The following is a 21,833-nucleotide window of genomic DNA, read 5'->3' on the forward strand; positions in this document are numbered from 1 at the left end:
TTTAAGGATCTGCTTGTTGATTCCTCCAACTTCCCAGTTTTATTCCCCCCCCCACAACACAGGAGGGTTTTATTGGAGATGGTGGGGTTCCCCCTCCCCCTCCCACTGCTCTTTAAAGGGAACTGAGGATGAGTAAAACCAGAATTCCGGCCCCGCGATGACAAGGTCCTCCCTGCCGCTTCTGCTCACGATAGGTTGAGTCTTGAACCCTGGGCTTCCGTTCTGATTTGGGGAAAGTGCTCTCACTAGAGGCTAGACTCCTACTGCCCCTGTACACCTCCATCAGCGTAATCAGACCTCTGTTGCCATGGAAACCTGAAGCACGATTGGACCATGTAAAGCATCACTCGTTTTCAGGTGCTGGCGGGGAGGACGTTTAAAAAGGCAGGAACATTCTGGAAACGGTCCCAGGAGCACTGACCTCTCCACGGGGTAGCCTGCTTCTCTGTTTGGTCATTCTTCTGTGCTCCACAGAGCTGGGTGTGTTTGGGTCGTCAGGCCTCTCCTGAAGAGTCGGACACCTCTGGGCGAGCTGCCAGTGGTCGGACACTCGCATTTCATTGTGAAATAGCTTAATCGGGTGCCGGCCTCCTGTGTGTGCGGCCGGATCAGCTGCTGGCGGGGAGCTGGGCAGGAAGAAGCAGCTCCCTTTGAGGCAGTGAAAGATGGCGCTCCGGTGCCACCACCAGAATCTGTAGGGGAGGAGGGCACGGCCACTGTGGAGGAGGGGCTGCATGAAGGAGGGTGGGAGGAAGCTCAGCCTCCACCGACTCCCGCAGAGATCTCCCCAGAGCCCGCTGTGCACCTGCCCCGGGGCAGGAACGCATAGCCTCGTCCAGCAGGTCTCCGATGCCTGCTCTGCCCGAGCATTGTGGCAGGTCCCGGCGGAAGCTCTGGTGCTGTGTGCGGTGTATGTGGGTTAAACAGGCTTTTGTGGGCTCGCCTGAGACCCCCAATGCAACATCCTGATTTCTAAGGAAAGTGTGCTTCGGAGACACATGATTTATAAATCGGGCTTCTTTGTTCTGCTCATTGCGGTCATTCCAAAACCAAGTGAGAAATTCAGGAAAGGCCGCACCTCTGGGCCGGGGATTTAAACCTGAGTTCAGAACAGGGTTGAGGTTTGGTTAGCAAAGGGCCTCCCCAAAGCCTCGGGATCTGAAATAAATAGAGGAGCCCGGCCGGCGTGGCTCAGGGGTTGAGTGTCGACCTATGAACCAGGTCACAGTTCGACTCCCGGTCAGGGCACAGGCCCGGGTTGCAGGTTCGATCCCCAGTATGAGGTGTGCAGGAGGCAGCCGGTCAATGATTCTCTCTCATCATTTATGTTTCTCTCTCTCTCCCTCTCCCTTCTTCTTTGAAATCAATAAAAATATTGTTAGAATTTAAGCTAAATAGAGGAAAAAACAGTTACTGAGAGAGCACCAACTCCTGCGGCTGGCGGTTTCGTGCGGGCGCTGTGGTGGGCACCTCATCTGTGCTCACACTTAGAGGGCAGTCCCCTGCTCAGCGCCCACAGACGCGCTCGGGTCTGCAGGGGGAGCGTGTCGCCGCGTGGTCATCGGAATGTGGCCACCCAGGGAGGCGGGGTCTGGGCCTCGCATGGAGGGACGGTGCCTGTCGGGAGAACGGGAGAACGTTTAAGGCTCAGGCTTCTCCCCGGCGGAGCAGCCCTGAGGGGCGCAGGGAAGCCCTCGGGGAGAGCACCCTGCTACGAGAAGGCGCGTTCCGTGGTGGCGGATGAGTGTCGTTCAGCCACGGAGGAGTGGGAATTAGAGACCAAAGCACAGTTGTGTGGAATCGAGTGAGAACTGGCAGCCACATCGGAGGGAGCCTGTCCCCCTCCCCCCCGGGCGGCACTGGCGGGGGTGGGGTGGGAACATGCCTGATCTCAGTTCACCAGCTGGGCAGCCGACAGGGAAGCCGCCGCAGCTCACAGCAGTCAGTCTCTCTCTGGTCCATGGGCAGCGTGACCTCCACGAGGATTAAGCAGACCTTAAAGATGTGCTGACCCCTAGGGTGTAACTACCCCATGGCTTCCCCATAGAGACGGCTAAGTCCTTAGGCTAGAACGCCGACCACTGTGCACTGCCCACCGTCGTTCACACAGCTCGTTCACACATTAAAGCGCCTGCTGGCTCCCGCGCTGTCCGTCTGTCCGTCCGTCCGTCCGAGGAGCTGGATGGGGTCTCATTCTGGCTCCCTGTGCGCTGCCTCCGGGGCGGAGAGGAACCTTCGAGGCGGGCTTCTCCGCAGCCTGAGAGGAGCCGCTTGCTCTCTGTCCTCACAGCCCTCAGCAGGGAGCTCCGTCCGATGCGATGATGGTGATCCCCTCGCAGACAGGTGGCCCTGCGTCCCTTCCTGGGGGCGTGCTCTTCTCCCGGGGCTGACAGCCGCTCCCACACGCTGTGTGTCCTAGTGGCTCCTCGCTTTTCGCCTTCAGCCTGGTGCTTGGCCCCTGGCGACGGGGAGGGGCAGGCAGAGATGGGACCAAACCAGAGCCCTGTCCCCAGAGGGCCAGCCCGGCAGAGAGCACTCCCCCCCCTTTCCTCTGCTCTGTCAGCTCTAAGGCTGGTCCCCTGAGTCCCGTGTCTTATGTGTCGCCTTGAGGCGCTTGTTTCAGAAGAAAAGGGGTTAGAACAGAGTGCAGAGCCTCTCGGGGCCCCAGAAGCTTCCCCACTGGCAGGCGGTGTCTGGATGGAGCCTTTGCCTCCTTGTCGCAGGGAAGCACAGGACTGGTCGCTGAGGGGTGGGTCTGAGGGGTGGCCCGGGCGCCCAGGGCTCATTGGGTCGGGGCGGGGCCCCTCCTGCGACTGGAGCTGGAGACTTCCGTGTGGGAGGCAGGTGTGCTTGTTGAACAGAGTTTGCTGTCTGGTCTGCAGGACTGTTTGGAGTTCATTGTGAGAGGAGTTTCCCGTTTGCTTGGACCGAGCGCATCGCTGGCCTCTACAGGGATTCATCCTGGGGAGCATCCGCCAAGCGCCGGGGAGCGGGTGTGGCCTGTCTGGGCGCAGGAGGCGGGGCAGGGCTGGTTTGTTTCCCAACCTGAAGTTTCCAGTGTGACTGGGGGGCGGAGGGAGAGCGGTGAGTCAGGCATCTTGTAATTGCAATTAAGTGTGGGCAGATTTAATTTAAAACAAAAGTGTTTACTCCCTGCCGCAGTAGAAGAGAAGTCGGGGACCTTTGTTCCTTTAAGCCCAGGAGGAGAGACGGTCACGGAGGCGGGCGCGGCTCACTCGATGAGCTGGACGGCCTGGGTCCCGTCCTCGACCCCTCCCCTCGGGACGGACGCTCGGGGTGGCCCTGGAGGCTTCCGAATGACATTCCACTCCTGGGTTTCCCTTCGTGCAGTTTATCCAAGTGAAAAATAAGACAATAGCTTGGTGCCAGACGATAGTCACATTCCTTCTAGGAATAGTTGGGTGCGTACTGGAAATGGAAGACATTTTTCTTGATGGGAAATTCGTGGCGAATGCCTCCACTCCGCTGGCAGGAATACATGCTTTCCTTGGAAATTGAAAAACCTGTTCCAGTTCCGATTGCGAGACAGTTTCTCCTTGAACTTAAACTTTTTTAGCAAGATTTGTTAGACATTGGTGTTAAAGCACTTCACAGGGAATATACTTGCGTGTCTACGCAGGAGGTTCGTCCAGACGTAAAATAAATGCACCGAATCCGGAGCCTCCACTTGAGGCAACAATAGCGCCCATTTATCTCAGCTCAGCCCGAGGGGGAGGCCCGGCCGCCGATTGGACGGGAGACTTGGCAGGAAGAAAGCCTGGGTGGCAGTGAAACCGGCGTCTTGTGAGACGGGTTTGAAGCGCCCTGTCCATTTAGCCACGGCTGTGCTGTCACTTCAATTCTCTTTTCATTCTTTTTGTGTGAAATTCTCCTTCCTCCACCCGCCACCGTCAAACAATGGCTCCTCTGTGGAGCTCGGTCCTTGACAGCCCATCACGTTCCCCTCCTCCTCCTCCTCCTCCTCCTCCTCCTTCCTGGAAATGCCCTCCGAGTGGCTTTCTGAATCCGTCATTTCAACCAGTTTTGCTGCTTGTGAGCTAAACCCAGAGCTTTCCCTCTGGCCTGACGGTTTCCGTAGTAACCAAATGTCCCCGGAATGGAGGTGGCAGGGCTGTGCGGGCTGACGGCCAGGTTTCCTGCAGATGGCACCCCTCCTGTTTGTGCGACCACAGACCCTTCGGTAAGAATGGAAGCGCACTCTCTACCTTCACCACCATGGAGGGCTTTTTCTTTAGCCCTTTTTAGAGTGGAAACCCTCTCACACGTAGACGTGTTGATTGGAAGTCAGCGTGCCTGCGAGGCCCCGTGTGACGCGGGTGCTCACCTGTCCTCTCGGGGCCGGGCTGTGGAATGTGGTCTGTGCCGACCTGTGGCACCTGCACCCCGTTCTGCATATTTCAGAACAAACATTATACTCATGTGGGCCAACAGGTGCCGGCTCCCTGCATCTGCCAAGTGTCCTCAAGTTCACCGGGCCCTGCTCTTCGGGTGTCACAGGGAAGGCCCCGCAGGGCCTCCAGCGCCAGCCAGTCAGTGTCTGCCCGCCCCTCGCCCGCCCCTCTCGCGGTGACTCTCCCTGGCTCTGCAGCCGGTGCAGAAACCGGGGCGGGGAGGGCGGGGGAGGGCGGGGGCCGTGCGGGCAGGCGGCACTGTGGCAACAGCGAGGGCCATGACTCCATCCTTGTTTCATCTTCAGGGAAACGCCCACGGCGACGTGAGAAGATTCCCGAGTTAGTGCTTTGCCTTTCCCACACCCTCCCCGCCCGCCCCGCCTGCCAGCTCTTTATCTCTCTCTTCGGCCGGTCATTGGCTCATGTGAGAAATGACACAAGTCCTAGTTGCACATTGAAGGCTTTCAGTCCGTGCTGACATCTCTCTGGGGTGGGGCTGCCTCTTCCTTTCTGATATATTTTTACTGATTCCAGAGAGGAAGAGAGAGAGAGAAACATCAGTGATGAGAGAATCACTGGCTGCCTCCTGCACGCCCCCTACTGGAGATTGAGCCCACAACCCGGGCATGTGCCCTTGACAGGAATTGAACCCAGTGCCCTTGACTGCAGTCGAACCGCAGGCCGACGCTCTATCCACTGAGCCAAACCAGCTAGGGCTGCGGTGGGGTTTCTTAATCACCTCCCGCCACCTGAGCTGCGGGAGGTGTGACCCCTCGGATTGTCCGATGAGTTGGTGCGAAACTGGATCCTCCTTCTGAGTGTCTGACTCAGCCTTTGGTATCCGTTGGGCTTAATTCATGCGTCAGGCCCGTGCATATGGAGTGAGCACACGGCTCCTACAGAACTGATGTGACCAGGGGTTACGTTTTGGCGGGGACGGGGGAGGAATACTGATTAGGACTAGGTGTTTGCTGTGCAGTGCTCGTTCACTGTTCCTGTCCCTAGACTTCAGCCAAGAGTTGGATCTTGAGTTCTTAAACTTTCCCACCACCGGCCGGCAGGGCTCAGGGGTTGAGCGTTGACCTATGAACCAGGAGGTCACGGTTCGAGTCCCAGTCAGGGCACATGCCTGGGCTGCGGGCTTGATCCCCAGTGTGGGGCGTGCAGGAGGCAGCTGCTCCATGATTCTCTCTCATCATTGATGTTTCTGTCTCTCTCTTTCCCTCTCCCTTTCTCTCTGAAATCAATTATATATTAAAAACACCTGTTTCCCATTGGCTTCCGTTGACATTTATCACTTCATGTAAACATATTGGAAAATGATGATTTCCTCCTGTTTACCTCATGGTTATGGATTTGGGAGAAGAAACTATGTTACCAACCTCAGGTTTTTCATTCTTCAGGAGGTTTCTGACTAAGCAGAGCTACTTAGAAGTGGTTAAGTGACCTTTTTGACTGATGCAGAAGAGAATTAAATTAAAATTTGTTCTAGGGTTTCTACTTTCAATTCAGTAGATCAGTTACATTCTAGGAGTGAAGTTATGGCTGTGACATCTGCATGCCACTAAGTCACATTTAATGCCAGATGGGTTGAAAGGCTGAGGACTCCCAGAGGCAGCTGGGTCTGTGTCCGAGATGCCGCCACCATCTCTGTGAGGTCTCGTTGTCACCTGAGCCCGTGACTTGAGTGAAGTTAGACAGGAACTTGACGTACGCTCCCTACTCCATTTCATGCCTCATGGTCTGACACCCTCCTGCTCACAGCCATCGGCCGGGGTGGGGGTCCCTCCTTCCCATTTTCCTGCTTCACTGAACAGCTTGTCCGTTGGGTGCTTCTCCGGCCGCTGTGCTGCTTTTGTGTGGTTTCGAGAGCATTGAGCTTAGAGCAGGAGGCACGGGACCTGACTTTGTCTCTGTCTTCGGTGTGTTGTGTCTTTCTGTCGTTATTGATCAATTTAACTCATTCTAACATCTTTATAGGAAATTGTATGCACGGAAAATAATCTGTTAATTCAACTCTGTGACAGGACTGGCTTAAGTCATGTTGCAAGGAGTTTACTTCCTTAACTCTGCATTCATTCATTCATTCAGCAAATTACTCACTGTACTTCTCCCTGTGAGAATAAAAAAATGATTCAAACAGAAAGTCTGTCCTCAAAAGAGATTTTTCTCTCTATGTGAGGACACCGGCCATAGGAAATGCTCTGAGGAGGTTGCAGGTTTGATCCCCAGTCTGGGCACATGCCCGGTTCCTGGCTCGATCCCCCAATAGGGGGCGTGCAGCCGATTAGTGATGTTTCTCTTCCATCGATGTTTCTATCTCTATCCCTGTCCCTCCTTCTCTCTCTAAAAATCAGTAAAAACATACTAAATATTTGTAGATAATATGTAGATTTTTTATAGCCATCGTTTTCCTGTCTCTTATTACCAGCATTTAATTCAGCACCATTTAGTCCTAGGCATTGGGGGGAAATGTACTCAACACTGGAAGAAACTTAAGAAGTAAAGTAACACATAACCGCTGCCATCAAGGGATGCAGTGTGACAGGGACAGGTGATGCACAGGTGGCGTGTCCGGGCGCTCATTGGTTCCCTCCCCTGACCTCGGACGTGGGTGGAGTGTGGCCCTTCACTTGAAGTAGAAGCTCAGGGTCTGCCACTCTTAGGAGCGAATCACTTTGTTACTCTATTTTAGTTTAAAAACCAAATCCCTTAACAAGAATGCTTCATCCCTTAATTAAAAACTCAATTAAAAAGAAAAATTTATCCAAACTGTCATAAGGGTGGTTCATACTATTCTTAGAGGGTCTAAAGGTTCACGTTTTTAAAAAATATATTTTTTATTGATTTCCGAGAGGAAGGGAGAGAGAGAGAGACAGAAACATCCATGATGAGAGAGAATCACTAATCGGCTGCTTCCTGCACGCCCCACACTGGAGATCAAGCCCGCAACCCGGGCTTGTGCTCTGACCGGGAATCGAACTGTGACCTCCTGGTTCATAGGTCGATGCTCAATCACCGAGCCATGCCAGCTAGGCTAAAGGTGCACATTTTGAAATAATTTTATTCTACTCATTGAAAAACCCATATGAAAGACAAAAGAAGTCATTTTCAGTATTATAGTAGCGATGTCATGAAAACATGCAAAATTCTACCTAAATCTCTCAGTGGGGAAACAAATTAAGACTGTATCTGGATGTTGGGTTCTTCTCTTGTACATGGATAATAATATAGCACGGCTATTACTGTCTTGATAAATTTTTTAAAGGAACAGCCTTTTAGTTCTTGAAAAGTAACCTAGTGTTGTGTACATAGGTTAGTCAGGTTCATCATTTAGCTTCTGACTCAACTACTTATAATTTTGGTAACTTGACTGACAAATTCCAAGTGCTTTGTTTTTGTTTGTTTTTAATCCTCACCTGAGGATATTTTTCCCAATGATTTCCAGGGAGTGGAAGGAAGGGAGGTAGGGAGGGGGAGAGAGAGAGAGAGAAACATTGATGTGAGAAAGACACCTCAATTAGTCGCCTCCCACATGCACCCTTACAGGGCTGGGCGCCAGGTGCTTGGTTCATGCTCTTTCCGTGAGTGAGATGGTGAACACTTCTGTGCTGCCCCCACAGTGAGGTTGACTTGCTAAAGCTCACGGATCTGACCGCAGTTGTTAGAGGACACAGTCAGCACATTGCACCGGGTTTGCCTCGGTCTGTGAGTAGGTGAGTGCCGCAGCCTGGATGACAGGGAAAGTTAAGGTTTTCCATGGGTTGTGAGATGAAGAATACAGTGGTTTCGTTCCTCTATGTGCTCCATTGTTTCATAGACTACTGTCTTTCTGTCTGTCGTTCTGTCTGTGTTTCTGTCTGCATCTGTTTTTCTCTCACCTGTTCCATAGACTGCCTCCTTAACTTGAAATTATGGATCGTATATGCAGTGTTTTCCAAAAATATGCAGTCAGAGCACTAAGTTTCCGTAATGGACTTGAAATTCCTGTGTACCGCTTTCTGCCTGTATGTCTGGATTTAGGTATTTAAAGTTAAATCCGTTTGCTTGTTTACTAAGAATGAGCGGAATAGAAAGGAAAGTCACAGTGGGCAAGGCAGGGCCGTCCCGGGTCAGGCACGGTGCTCGGTACTGAGAGGCACACGGCAGAGAACGTGGACCCGCCACCACGTATTTACAGTCCAGTCGGGGACGGGGACGGGCACATGGGGAAATGGCAGGCGTTTCAGGTGGAGAGGAAAGCCAGGGGATTGGGATAAAAGTCAATGGGCCCTGGCCAGCGGGCTGGCCCGCACACCAGCGGGCTGCAGGTTCGATCCCTGGCCCCGGTTGGGGCGCATGCAGGAGGCAACCAGTCAATGTGTTTCTCACATCAGTGTTTCTCTCTTTCTCCCTCTCTCCCTCCTCCCTCCCTTCCACTGTCTCTGAAAAGCAATGAAAAAATACCCTCTGGTGAGGATTCTCACACACACAGCTGGTTGGGGACAGAGGCAGCGTGTAGAGGGGGACGTCCTGACTATGAGCCCCAGTCCCGTGCCCTCTGCCTGGGGGACAATTTGAAAGTCTCCCCCTTTCCTTGTAAAGAAGAAGATAGGACCGCCTCTCCGGGCTGTGGGGACGAAGGAAGGAGACCACGTGTGAGACCTGCCAGCCCCGGTCTGACGCATCGGGGCTCAGCGAGCGGTGTCACTGCTGTGGCCCGTGGCGCAGGCCTCGGTGGAGGTGGGACTCACGTGTGGAGAGGCAGAGCCCCGTGGAGGCCCCGAGGGGAACAGGACGGGGAGGACGGACGAGCACAGGGAGGTGAGGCCGGAGCCAGCTCCCCAAGGTGCTCGGGGAACGGCGAGGAGACCAGTCTGCGTGGAGAGCTGGTGGGGGGACAGGATGGCGGTGGCTTTAAACCTGTTACCTTGGACGAGCTCTCAGTCTTGTAGGATGCTTTGGTCTTGTCCTACTTAGGAGCGGTATATGGACTCGAGGGAGAATACAGACTCTATCTCAGTGTTGTGTGTACTTTCTGGAGAGCATCCTCGGTCATGGGGGCTGTCATTCTTCTCTCTCTGCCCTCTCCCCGCTCCCTTCTCTTACCCCCGTTCTGATAGGGTTTCCCCTTTTCTAGCTTCCACTTACCCTGTCTGGGCCTGGGTGCAGCCAGGCGCCCACCGTACCGGGTAGGCCTGCTCTTGGTGGTTGGGGCTGAGGGACTGTCACCTGTGGACTGGAAGGAACACAGCCCAGGGTCTTTGGTCTTTGAAATGTACCTGGTTTTTAAAAACTGTCATTCCAGTAACATCCACTGTGTGGTGCTCACGCATCAGAAATGAATTCTAAGACTCGTGGAAAGGGAGCTCAGAAACGTGGTGACCACGTGTGGGAGGCTAGAATCCAGAATCACAAAAACAGGAGGGACATGGAGCACGCTCATGTGCCGAAGAAGCTTTGCCTGGGACTCGCTAAGTACCACTTTCAGATGCCACTCTCTGATGTCACACATTCCAGAACATTCAGGCGTCAGGCGCTGCAGGCTGTCCTCAGCGAGGTGCGGACAGACATGCAGGCAGGGTCCCAGAGCGTTCGTACGAAGCTGTCAGGCAGCTGCAGAGCAAACCGGTGCTGTTGGTGACGTCTAAAGTGACAGCAAGACGCCAGCTCGTCCCTGTGCGACGTTAAGTACGTGCTCCGACAGCAGGTCAGAGCTCCGGGCTGCCTTTCCCGTTAGAGGCTGCCGTTGCTCTGACCAAAGGTGGTTCTAAAATAAACCCTTTTTAAAAATTTTCTTTTTGGTGAGAAGCTGCGCTCTCATTAGAACAACCTGGTCGTTTCCGTGCCATCGGCGTCTCACCGGCTGAGCCGCGGTTGCCGTCGGGGCCGTAGCTCACGGGCCTTTCCTTGCAGGTGTTCATCTCTGTGAACTGCCTGAGCACGGACTTCTCCTCCCAGAAGGGCGTGAAGGGCCTGCCGCTGAACATCCAGATCGACACCTACAGCTACAACAACCGCAGCAACAAGCCCGTGCACCGGGCCTACTGCCAGATCAAGGTCTTCTGCGACAAGGTGGGCTGCGGCACAGGGCAGGCCGCCCTCGGGAGAAGGGCAGGGCCTTCCCATGTTCAAGCTCGGTGTCACGTGCTGCTGTTAATGTAAAGGAGGGGTAGCAGTCACCGTTTCAGCCGTCAGGGACACATTAGAAAGGGAAGAGAAGAATCTTGTTTTTATGGAAAATTGCTTTTCTAAAAATATGTTTTTATTGATTTCAGAGAGGAAGGGAGAGGAGGCGAGAGAGAGAAACATCAATGAGAGAGAATCATCGATCGGCTGCCTCCTGCATGCCCCCTACTGGGGATCTAGCCCGCAACCCCGGGCATGTGCCCTGACGGGGAATTGAACCATGACCTCCTGGTTCATGGGTCAAAGCTAAACCACAGAGCCACACTGGCCGGGCTGGAAAATGGCATTTTATTGGGTGTGTCTGATAGAGTCACGCGGGCTTTGCTCCGTCCTTGGTGGCCCCCCAGCCTACCGATTCGTAGGCAGTGCTGCTCGCTTAGAGCCGTGTCTCACTTTACCTTTGGTGACGGGCCATGATTTCTATTTCTGATCCACATGAACTTATACTTCTGTAAATGACAATAACAATTCATATGAATTGCTGGGAAAATGAAACAAAGTTATACAAGCTGCAAGCCCCATTTTTAATTACTGACTCAGCAGACTTAAACGTGTCCTATCTAATTGCTTCCCAAATGCCTTCTCAATTTCTGGTGTGTTTTCACTCAGACCACAGCAGGCTGTGGACTGAGGCTAGTCCACGGTCACACTTTGAGTTTTGCTGTATTAGAGGCGTCAGCACGAGTTAGCACGGACTGAAGTTTTCCGTGTCCGGCGGTAGAAACTGAGCCGGCAGCTGCGGGAGAAAGACCAGGACTGATTCATGCTCTTAAACACATTGGGTTTCCACATCAAGACCTTGGAGGAAGGTCCTGTGTTGGTAGCCGACTTAGAAACGGAAACGCAGAGAAGCTCACGAATCGCCCAGTTATTTTATGAATCAGCGGTCGCTCTGCCGCGTGAGTGCGTGCTGATGGGTTCTGTGGAGCAGAGGCCTTTTCTCCGAGGCTGTGGAACGGGGAGTGGTTGGGACAGCACCGAACCCTCTTCCGGTGTCACTGCCGCCTGTGTGTTCATGTAGGTCACCTGTAAGGCAGCATCTGTCCCGGGTCCTGGATCGCAGGTCAGGTGTTCAGGCCGAGTCGGTGCTGGTCCATGATGGGTGTAAGCGCTGTGCGGTGAGAAAGGCAGCCAGCCCCACACAGCGCGGAGAGACGCGGGCTCTGCTGGATCCCCTCGGCCTTCATGGCGGTGGCTGCCTCTGTAAATCCCCTAAAATCACCCTTCCGGTTGCCCTGCTTGCTGGGGCAGAGACCTGCGTGCAGGCGGGAGTTGCTGTGTCCTCCTGCGTTCAGACCTGTGACACACGGGTGGTCAGAAGCGTCGTGTCATAGCCGGTGCCCAGGGACAGAGAAGGTGCAGTTACACACTGTTCTCTCCCCAGTTTCTGTTTTTGTTTTTGTTGTTTTGGTTTTTTTTTAAATCATCCCCAGTTTTTAATCTCAGGGCTGTCATGGATCATATAAAATCCTGCACGAGAAGAAAGTATTATGTATGTGTTTTGTGTCATTAATTTTCAGTCTTTGAACTTTTCAGCCACCTGCCGCCTCCTGTGCGTCACCCCACCGTGGTCCTAGGTCTGTCCTTGCTTACGGTTGAGGTGGCTGCTTCTCGTCTGGGTTCGTCCTCTGCTCCTCTGTCAGTGCAGCGTCCCCCCTGCCTCCTGATTCTCCTCTTTCTGAGGTTCGATTCCGTGTCACGTGGTGCCGGTCTGCTCATGTCCCGCTGCTGGCTCTCAGGCTCTCACATCTAGGAGTCTGGGTGACCTTTAGTCAGACACTAAAGCGAAGGCGCCTTTTGTACCTTCAGAGGCGCTTGCAGGCCTCCCAGGAAGTGTTATCAGTACTTTACTGTGAGTTGCTTAATTGGTTTGGCAAATAGAATTTTCTCTTATTTCAGAAACAGCAACAGTTTAGCGCTTTTTCAGAGAAAATGGGGACAGAGTTGGGCGGCTGACAGTGGGAGTCTGGCATCCCCTCTCTCTGAGCTCGTGCGCACCCGGTCTGTCCTGGAGAGAAACGGCCACTGACACTGTTTCCCAGGTCAGTTTGCCCCTCACCCGCGTCTCGGTCACTGCGGCTGTGACCGGGCTTACTGCGACCGTGAAGGCAGCGACAGCCAGCGAGCTTCCCAGCTCTGCGTGCAGCCTGGCCACGGCCGCTGTGGAGGGGAAGGTGCTGCTGTTTCCCTGTGATTCCATAGACTTAGACATCATTTTAAGAACAGGCTTTTCAGCCCGGCGGGTGTGGCTCAGGAGTTGAGCATCGACCTAGGAACCAGGAGGTCACGGTTCGATTCCCGCTCAGGGCACATGCCCGGGTTGTGGGCTCGATCCCCAGTGGGGGGCGTGCAGGAGGCAGCCGATCCATGATTCTCTCTCATCGTTGGTGTTTCTATCCCTCTCCCTTCCCCTCTGAAATCAATAAAAATGTTTTTTTTAAAAAAATAGGCTTTTTAGAGGAAACTGCATGATAAGCTCCAGGAACGTAATAGGCAATGGGCCCGTTTCCAAGAGGAGCTGTCCCCACCCCCACCGCTGCCGGTGAGAGTCACGTCTTTTAAAGAGCATCAGATAAACAGGATCATGTTTTCTCTTGTCTTGTCTTGACCTATAGGGAGCCGAACGGAAAATCAGGGACGAAGAACGAAAACAAAGCAAAAGAAAAGGCAAGTGCCCTGGCCCCGCTCCCAGGTGGATGCCGTGAGCAGGACCCTGGCCTCCGGGCTCAGCCCGTTTCCTTTCGGAGCCCAGCCAGCCTGGGCTTTCACGCAGGAGCCAGCTGGCTGCTTCCCTGCTGTGATGGAGGCCCGGCTCCCACCACCAGCTGAGGCAGAGGGTGGCTTGGGGTGGTCTCCCAAGGGGGAATGGAGGGCGCAGGAGGCGCTCCTGACTCTGCCTCGTTTTGGCTGTCACTTCCCGCGCAGTCGCTGGTGGCAGCCTGGTGAATAGCTGATGACAAACTTGGGACTTTCCTGGGTTTTTAAGAATAATAACACCCCTGAGCTCAGGGTGTCTTCATTCCAGATGAGCAGCTGTCCTCTGTCTCGCGTTCTAACGTTTGCAGAATCTACAGAGCCTCAGTTTGGATATCTCGCCAGGAAAGCCTTTCTCTTTTTAATGTGATCGATATTCACACTCACAAAACCCTCTCTCGCCATGAGGGAAAACTGCTCTTTGCCAGCGGTTTCCTCCGCAGGGCTTGGGCGCTGCCTCTGTTCTCCGAGCGGTGGCTGGCTCCGCGGACATTCGCCCCTTGGCACACTAGTCAGGTGCCCCTGCGGCCTCGGGGTGCCCGACGCCCCTCCAGGGAGCAGGTGCTGGCTGGGAAAGCTGTCGCTGAGGCCTCCGGAGTGGGGAGGGGGACCGTAGAGCCTCATAAAGATGGTGCCCTCAGCCTCGCTGAAGGGAAGGAGCAGAGAGGGGTGTTGAGCGAGAAGAGGCTTGTGTTAGAATGTGAATTCCTCGATGCGGGCAGCTACGGTGAATCCCACTGAGTTCTATCCACGCACTTCCCATCTTTGAGCTTTCAGACAAAGTGGTGCTTTGCATCTGTTCCTGATCGTGTGTGCGTGTCTTTGTGTGTCTGTGTGTGTGTCTCTGTGTCTGTGTGTGTGTCTGTGTATGTCTGTGTCTGTCTGTGTGTGTGTCTATGTCTATGTGTGTGTGTCTATGTCTGTGTGTGTGTGTGTGTGTGTGTTTTTACAGGTGTCTTCTCCTCTGATTTCGATAAGACGTTCAGTTGCTTTCAGTGTGCGAAACACCAGCAGCACATTCCTTCACACAGACCGCTTCCTCTGGGGTCCGGGACGGGGCCTGCCTCCCTCGGTGCCACGGCTGAAGCTTCTGACCATTGAGGAGCCCGCTCCCTGCGTCCGGTCCGCACACACAAGCTGCTGACCGGTGTCCTCCTTTTTCAGTTTCTGATGTTAAGGTGCCGCTGCTTCCCACTCACAAGCGCATGGATGTCACAGTCTTCAAGCCCTTTGTCGACCTGGACACGCAGCCTGTGCTCTTCATTCCCGACGTGCACTTCGCCAACCTTCAGCGGGGCTCTCACGTACGTAGCAGGGCCCCAGGGCGGCTGCAGGGACGGGAGGCCCAACCGAAAGGAAGGCTTTGTAAACAGAAGCCAAAACTGAGTGAGGCGTGCCCGCGCCCGGGTCGGCTCTCGGAGTGTCCGTGGGTGACGGGATGTCCTCGCACTTGGGCTGTGTGAGCGCCGTTGGACACGCAGTGCCAGACCCGTCACCTAAGTCCGCTTGGTGGTGGTGGTGGTTGGTGATCCTCACCCGAGGGTATTTTCCCATTGATTTTTTAGAGAGAGTGGAAGGGAGGGGGAGAGACAGAAACATCGATGTGAGAGAGACACATCCATTGGTTGCCTACCACACATGCCCAGGCCAGGGCTGGGGCTCAAGCCTGTATCTCAGGTATGCATCCCCGATTGGAATTAAACCCGTGATCCTCCTGTCCACGAGCCAACACTCTATACACAGAGCCAAGCGGCCAGGGCCAGGTTCTGTTTATTTCGATTTTAGCTCATGTACAAGGTGCTAGAATAGTCACATAAGTTGGAGTTGGAGTCTTTGATCTCGTGGACTTAACTTCCGTGGGTCTGGACAGGAGGGAAGAGCCAGAGGGGTTCGTGGGGTCAGGCAGCCTCATGGCATGAAGAGCAAGGTTTCAGGCACTGGGTCACCATTGTGCACAGACAGCCGTGTCTCGGCGACCAGAGGTGGTGGCGAGAGCGTGAGCAGAGTGGAGCACGCTTCCGCCCTGAGCTCAGATGCTCGCGGGAAGGCGGTCTGCGCGCACGTGGCAGGCAGACTTAGGTTTGTGCGGACTCGTGGTTTTTAGAGTCTCGGGGGAAGCCATTGCTAGTGTATTCAGTTCTAATGAGAAGCTTTGGCAAACTTTTTCTGGAAAGGGTCAAGTGGTAAACATGTTAGGTGTTTGTGGCCGGACGGTCTCTGCTGGGCCTACGTCACCCGCGGCTTGTAGAGCCACGGCAGACGTCACAGCCCCGCGGGGCCTGCGCTGGCCGCGGGCCAGCAAGTGCTTTCTGTCCTCGCCCTGGCGGGCCAGGCTCACTGCCGCCCGAGGTGGAGGAGCCCAGCATGTCTCCAAGAATCTGGTCGATGAAAAATGAGGCGAAAGGTTGTGTGTTCGCTGGGTCAGATTCAAGATTGCGTCCATTTGAGGAATAACTTATCTGTGGTCTGAACTGCTGTGCGCATGCACTTGAAAAGCACCCATTGTCTTGTTTGCAGGTCCTTTCCATGGCCTCGGAAGAACTGGAGGGGGAAGGGTAAGATTTATGCTTTGTTTTGTTCTAAGAAGTTCTTTTTATTTTGGAACAATCTCAAACGTCGAGAAAAATTGCAAGTCTGATAGAAAGAACCCACGTTTTCCCGAGCCCTTTGACCTGGTGACCCTCATTCCTCAGGACTGAGTGTGTCTCCTGCATCTGGGGCCGAGGACGCGCCCCCGTGTGACAGGACAGTGACACAGACACGGCCCCAGGCGGCACTCGCCCACTCGGGTCCCGCCAGGTGTTGCAGCCTGGCCTTCGTAGCGGGAAGGGGGCCAGCGCGGACCCACTCGGTGCCCTTAGCTGTCATTCCTCCCCGCCCACAATCCGGCGCCCATCTCTCCTCCGGCCCCTGAGCTAACACCCTGGCAGGTTCCCGCTGTTCTGTGGACTGCCCCCCAGTGTCGCCTCCTGGTTAGACGGGATCGTGCCCCTGGGCAGGAAGGCCCGACCCTGCTGCCTTCCCCGGAGGCCGTCCGGCGGCACCCTGCCCGCTGATGCCCGACGCAGGGGTGTCACCAGGCTCCTCTCTCCTGTGATAAGTGCTTTGTGGGGAAGGCGCTTTGTAGCTTTGTAAACCCCTCCTCCCTCATCACACTTTCCACTTATTCCCTTATTTATATCGGCGTGGGCTCACGGTTTCCGATTGTGTTCAATAAGCTGTAGCCCAGCACTGTCGCTTGTCTGCTCAGCTTGTCCCCAAGGCCGGCAAAGGCCCCCAGTTGCTCCCAGATCCTCCGACAGGACCTCCCCGCCCCCCATCCCTGGGGCCTGGTGCTCCCCCACCTCAGGCAGCTGTTCCGGGCACGGTGCTTCCCTGCTCCCCGGACCCTGCTCCGCGTGGTGAACGGCTCAGACCCTGCTGGGCGCTGGGTGCGCGCGCAGCCATTGAGGTGTTGCCGCCCCCCCACAGTGGGCCCCTCCTGAGCCTCTGGGCCCTGACTGCCACCTGGCAGCCTCCTGCCCGGCGCTCCCCGTGGGGAGGGCCCTCTCTGGCCCCATCATCGCCCCGTCCATGGTGCCTGCGGTGGCCTCTCTGCCTCTGCTGTGCTCAGACCTAGGCGCTACGCGTGCTTTCCTAGGAGGCCTCGTCGGTTCCAGGCGCTGGGACAGAGGGTTTAAGACCCAACCCTGTTCTTGAAGCGATGATTCTGCTCAAAGCCAAGCACTCGATCTCTTCATTTCTAGTTACTTTACTGGTTTTTTGCTCACCCACTCTGAACCTCACAACGTTAACACCCCGTAACATGCTTTTGACAGCCAGTCCCGCCAATCTTTTCACTTCTTTCTCCGGTTTCCCCCCTTTATTTCCACTGACCCCTGTATTTTTTGTTGTTGTTAATCTCACCTAAGGATAGTTTTCCATTGATTTTTAGAGAGAGTCAGAGGAAGGGGGAGAGACACAGAGAGAGACATCGATGTGAGAGAGACAGAGAGATTGGCTGCCTCCCACACACGCCTGTCCAGTCCGTCTCTTTCTGGGGCCTCCTGTTTGCGTCCACAAAGTAAGGAGGCTGGAGCTTAACGAGTGAAGGTCACCCCAAGTCTGAGCTCGGTGCCCTGCCGAGGCCCGTGGTTTTGCAGGTGCCTGGGGTGGAAGTCACTCACTGTGCCTTCGTTTCCGCAGCTCGAACTTGAAGAGGGGGCCATACGGGTCCGAGGACGATTTTGTGGTCCCCCCGCCTGCTAAGCTGACCCGGATCGAAGAGCCGAAGAGAGGTGCGTTGGCCTCATGTCTTAGCGGGAGTTTTACATGGGAAGTGAGGTCTCAATCTGCCAAAAGCATCAGGCGCTCAAACCAGCCTTGTCCGGTTTGACGTCCTGGTCCTGGCGTGAGCTCAAAGGAGCGGCAGGGTTAAGAGGAGCCGGAAGCTGTGCCCTCAGGGCCTGGTGGGCTGGTTCCTGCTGGCGTCCGGGGTGTGCACGCCTCTTTATTTTAGCCGGTGCCAGGCTCTGCTTTCCCATTTTGCTCATATGCATGAACCGTGTCCTTTTTCCTCTCTCACCTCCTCGCTCCCGACGGGGATTAGTGCTGCTCTACGTGCGGAAGGAGGCAGAGGAAGTCTTCGATGCCCTGATGCTCAAGACTCCATCCTTGAAGGGCTTGATGGAGGCCGTGAGTAGTGTGCTTTGCAATAATGCTCCTTAAGTGAAAGCTGCCCGGCCTGTGTTGCTCAGTGGTTGGGCATCGACTTAGGAACCAGGAAGTCACATTCCCAGGCTAGATCCCCAGTGTGGGGCTCGCAACTGATTCGAATCGTCTGACCCCAAAGCAAGGCCTTTGTACACTTGCTCGGAATATGTGTGGGTGTGTGGGTGTGTGTCTCTGTGCATTTGTCAAAACCCGTGAGTGTACAGCACAGAGGGGACACAGTGAACACGGTGGACTTGAATCCGTAACCTTGTAGCTCGTTGCCTATGACAAGTGCAGGGCACTAGTGTGAGAGGTTAATTCATAGCTGGTACCTAGGGGAGCAGCTCTGTGTTTCTGCTAGCTTTTCTACGGGCTGAAAACTGTTCTATGAAATACCTTTAAACACTATGACCCGTCAGCAATCAAAAACTTAAATAATAAAAAAACTGACACATAATACACTTATGGACATCTGTGCTCTCGGGGAATAGAGCTCCTGTCCCAGCTCCCTCCACAGGGAGGCGCCCCCCTCCCGCCCCCCGGGCTGTAAAGACATAAGCATTTTGAAAATCAGAGTTGAGTGATTGTCCCACTACATGCAGTTACATGGTTGTTTGTTAAAGCCAGAAAATGCCATTTTATCATTCTTTTTCATCGCTCTTCTCTTTTAGATCTCAGACAAATATGATGTTCCCCATGACAAGATTGGGAAAATATTCAAGAAATGTAAAAAAGGGTGAGCATTCATTCCCTGGCATTCCAGCGCCTGAGTGAGATAATTTATTCAGCGTGACTGCTGCTCACGCGCACTCGGGCCCAGTCCAGCAGCCGTACAGAAACATGACTGGCAGGATGCGCTTTCCTGAAATGACCCGCATGCAGTCCGGCTCCCTGTCTCGACCTCCTCGTGGGGTTCTGCTCTTCTCCTTGGAGCAGAGCCCACTGAGGGTTACTGCTCCATGGCAGAGCCCGTCAAGGGCCAGGCTGGGTCGGGCGCTTCCCACGTGACTCACTGTTCATGTGACCCTCTGAGCTGGCTGTTCCTGTGCAGGGGTAGAGGGTAGAGGGGCGGCAGCCGAGGCACAGAGCGGGAGGCCTGCCCTGACCAGGCCGGGCCAAGGCCAGGGGCCCCGTGAGTGTTGGCCGAGGCCCCGCCTTTGCTGCTGCCCCTCCCTCTCTGCCCCGGGCCGTGTTTGCAACCACAGGGCAGGGCGTCCTTGTCCAGAAAGCCGTATGTTAGTTTGAGTGTCTGTGTTATTAGGCAGGGTCAGCGGGGCAGAGAATTCTAAAGCACATCCTAATGGGAACCTGGTAGATGGGCCTGGCTGGGAGGGTCGGACTTAGTGCTGCTTCAGTTCAACGTTGAGGGTAACTGGCCAGGGGAGAGCCTTCGTCAGAGGACTGTGGCTTCAGATCCCGTAGGTGATCTTACTGATCTGCTCTCTAAAGCCAGACCCATGCAGGGCCTCTGCTGTGGCCTTGCTGTGTGCGTTAGAAGAGTTTATCGCGTGGTTACTACACGCTGAGCTAACAAGAAAGAAGCGAGTGTTCTGTGGCGCGCATGCCCTGCACTGTGACGAGTGCTTTGCTTGAGTGCCCATTGAGCCCCGGACGGGCACTGTCATCCCGTCTCACAGCTGGGGGTCTAGGTTAGGGCCTTAAGTGATTGGCCTCGCGTGCCCCAGCGAGTAAGCAGCAGACGCCCCGATTTCAGGGGGCAGCCTGAGCGTCCGTCTCGCCCTCCCCCCAGGATCCTGGTGAACATGGACGACAACATCGTGAAGCACTACTCCAATGAGGACACGTTCCAGCTGCAGATGGAGGAGGTGGGGGGGTCGTACAGGCTCACCCTCACTGAGATCTGAGGGCGCCCTGGCCCCAGCCCCGCAGTTCAGCGAAGGTGTTGCCTCGGCCTTGCTGCCTGCCGAGCCGCAGGCCACTGGTCAGCCTCCTGCCAACCACGCGCCATGTCGGTGGAAGGGACTCTTCGCGTTGGAGATGGGGCCGCACGCGGCTTGGAGGTGGCGTGGAGTATATTGCACCGGCGCTTCTCAGATGAGGAAATCCATATACTACTATTACGCTTGCCTTTTCTGATATAAATACTTAGGGTTAAGAGTGAAAACTGTTCCAAGATCTGATACTCTCTGGGAACCTTTAGGATATCTGCTACGTTATTTATAAAAGTATTTTTTATTACAGGTTCAACTCAATATGATGTGGTATTAGTTTCAGGTGTACAGCAGTGGCCAGACTGTACAACTATTGGGCTGTCCCCGTGTCTTCAGTGTTAGCGGGCCTGCCCAGTGCGAGTCAGAAAAGGCAGTGGGTGTGGTTTAAGGCTTCGGTGCCCCGGCCTGAACTCAGTGTCACTACCTGCCTCAGGGTAGTGGGAGCCACGTCTCAAGAACAAAGGATCCACCCTCTCCCGTGGCCTCCCCTCCCCCCCCCCCCCCCCGTACATGTTTACTCCTGCAGAGCGCGTTACAGGAACCACCCGTCGCGACTCTATTGAAGCACCCGCTGCCTTTCTCATGAAGACCGGGGGGGCGGTGGCAAGCTAGCGCCACAGTGTACGTAAGTGCAATACAGTTCCCAAGGCCCGCGTCTGTAAATGTGTACATACGTGTCTTATACAGATAGATAATATATGCATGCGGCGTCCGTGGGCATACACGGAGAGATGCGATGACGGCTACCTGAGAGACTGGGCCTAACAGGAGGCTGAGTTATTTTGATCATTAACGTCAACTGAGCAGATAGAACACTGCTCGGCGGAATCCAGAGCACACGCAGTCATCCCAAGCGAACAGGCCTGCTCAGGGGCCGTGGCTCGCCCTCGGGCTGCTGTCATCCGGATCTGCACTGTTTACACATGAAGTAAAGGGAAGACGCCCGCGGTGGCCGCATCCGCGCGTGGTGTGTGCGAACGTCAGCCCTGTGGCCTCGGCCGCGACAGCCAGCCATGCAGCCGGCGCAGCTCTGTCCTTCCGGACTCCCTGCCAGAGGGAAGGCGTCCTACGGCGGTGCAGAGCCTCGCGCCTCGATTACCTGTGCACTCGCCGTGTAGAAGCGGTCGGGTTTATGAGACTCTCACGGGCAGGGGGACGTCTGTACATGTTTAAGTATCTGGGGATACTACACAGTGTCGTTTTACAACAGATAAAACCACGGGTATCTGTCGGGTCAGGGAACTAGTTTGTAGAAGTAGGATGGGTAGTTGCATTCTTGCGTTAAAATATCCTAATGAAGTATGTGAACTGAATTGCTGGTTTTCTAAAATAAGATAAGGGACACGGGTCATATGACAATATTTTCTATTGTGTTTTATGAAATTGATTGTGTCTTGTTTACTGTTTTTAATTGTATCATTGAAGATGTATTTTAAGCCAACGGGATTAAATGTATGTGCCTCTCTCATACGATGTCATTTCCTGTTCTTCCGTTTGAATGTGCCTTTTGTGAGGCTGGCAGGCCGGCAGGATCTGAGATCTTAGCGGCAGAGCCGGGCCGTCTCCCGCGCAGTTTCTGCTGGTGCCATGCCCAGCAGGCGTCCTCGCCTCGTCCCCATCTGCATGTCCCTCCAGGGCTCTGCCACAGTCCCAGTAATGGTTCCGTGAGGGGCCCTACATAACAAGTTTAAACTGTTAACCAAAGGTAACCGCAAGAGCTGCAGGTGAACCCTTTAGGCCTAAAATCTTAGTGTTCTTGGTTTTTAAAAGCGACCCAGAAAGTGTTTGGTTTAAAACCTACCAGTAATGTTTCAGTTCGTCAGGATTTCTAAGTCAAACAGCTGCTGTGCGCATA

General features: G+C 54.6%; 1 protein-coding gene across 1 annotated transcript in view; it reads left to right on the forward strand.

Annotated features, from left to right (window-relative positions):
* GRHL1 (grainyhead like transcription factor 1) overlaps window positions 1–21,446 on the forward strand; it is a 33,103-nt gene extending 11,657 nt beyond the window's left edge. Inside the window, exons 8-15 of the mRNA XM_023743708.1 lie at window positions 10,308–10,466; window positions 13,196–13,247; window positions 14,499–14,638; window positions 15,852–15,889; window positions 17,520–17,611; window positions 17,923–18,008; window positions 18,698–18,762; window positions 19,777–21,446. Of these exons, the coding sequence (XP_023599476.1) occupies window positions 10,308–10,466; window positions 13,196–13,247; window positions 14,499–14,638; window positions 15,852–15,889; window positions 17,520–17,611; window positions 17,923–18,008; window positions 18,698–18,762; window positions 19,777–19,891 (747 nt within the window). The 3' untranslated portion in view covers window positions 19,892–21,446. The remainder of the gene's footprint in view (window positions 1–10,307; window positions 10,467–13,195; window positions 13,248–14,498; window positions 14,639–15,851; window positions 15,890–17,519; window positions 17,612–17,922; window positions 18,009–18,697; window positions 18,763–19,776) is intronic.
* Window positions 21,447–21,833: the final 387 nt, after the last annotated feature.

This window comes from Myotis lucifugus, unplaced genomic scaffold (genome assembly GCF_000147115.1).
Source record: "Myotis lucifugus unplaced genomic scaffold, Myoluc2.0 scaffold_409, whole genome shotgun sequence".
Taxonomy (NCBI): domain Eukaryota; kingdom Metazoa; phylum Chordata; class Mammalia; order Chiroptera; family Vespertilionidae; genus Myotis; species Myotis lucifugus.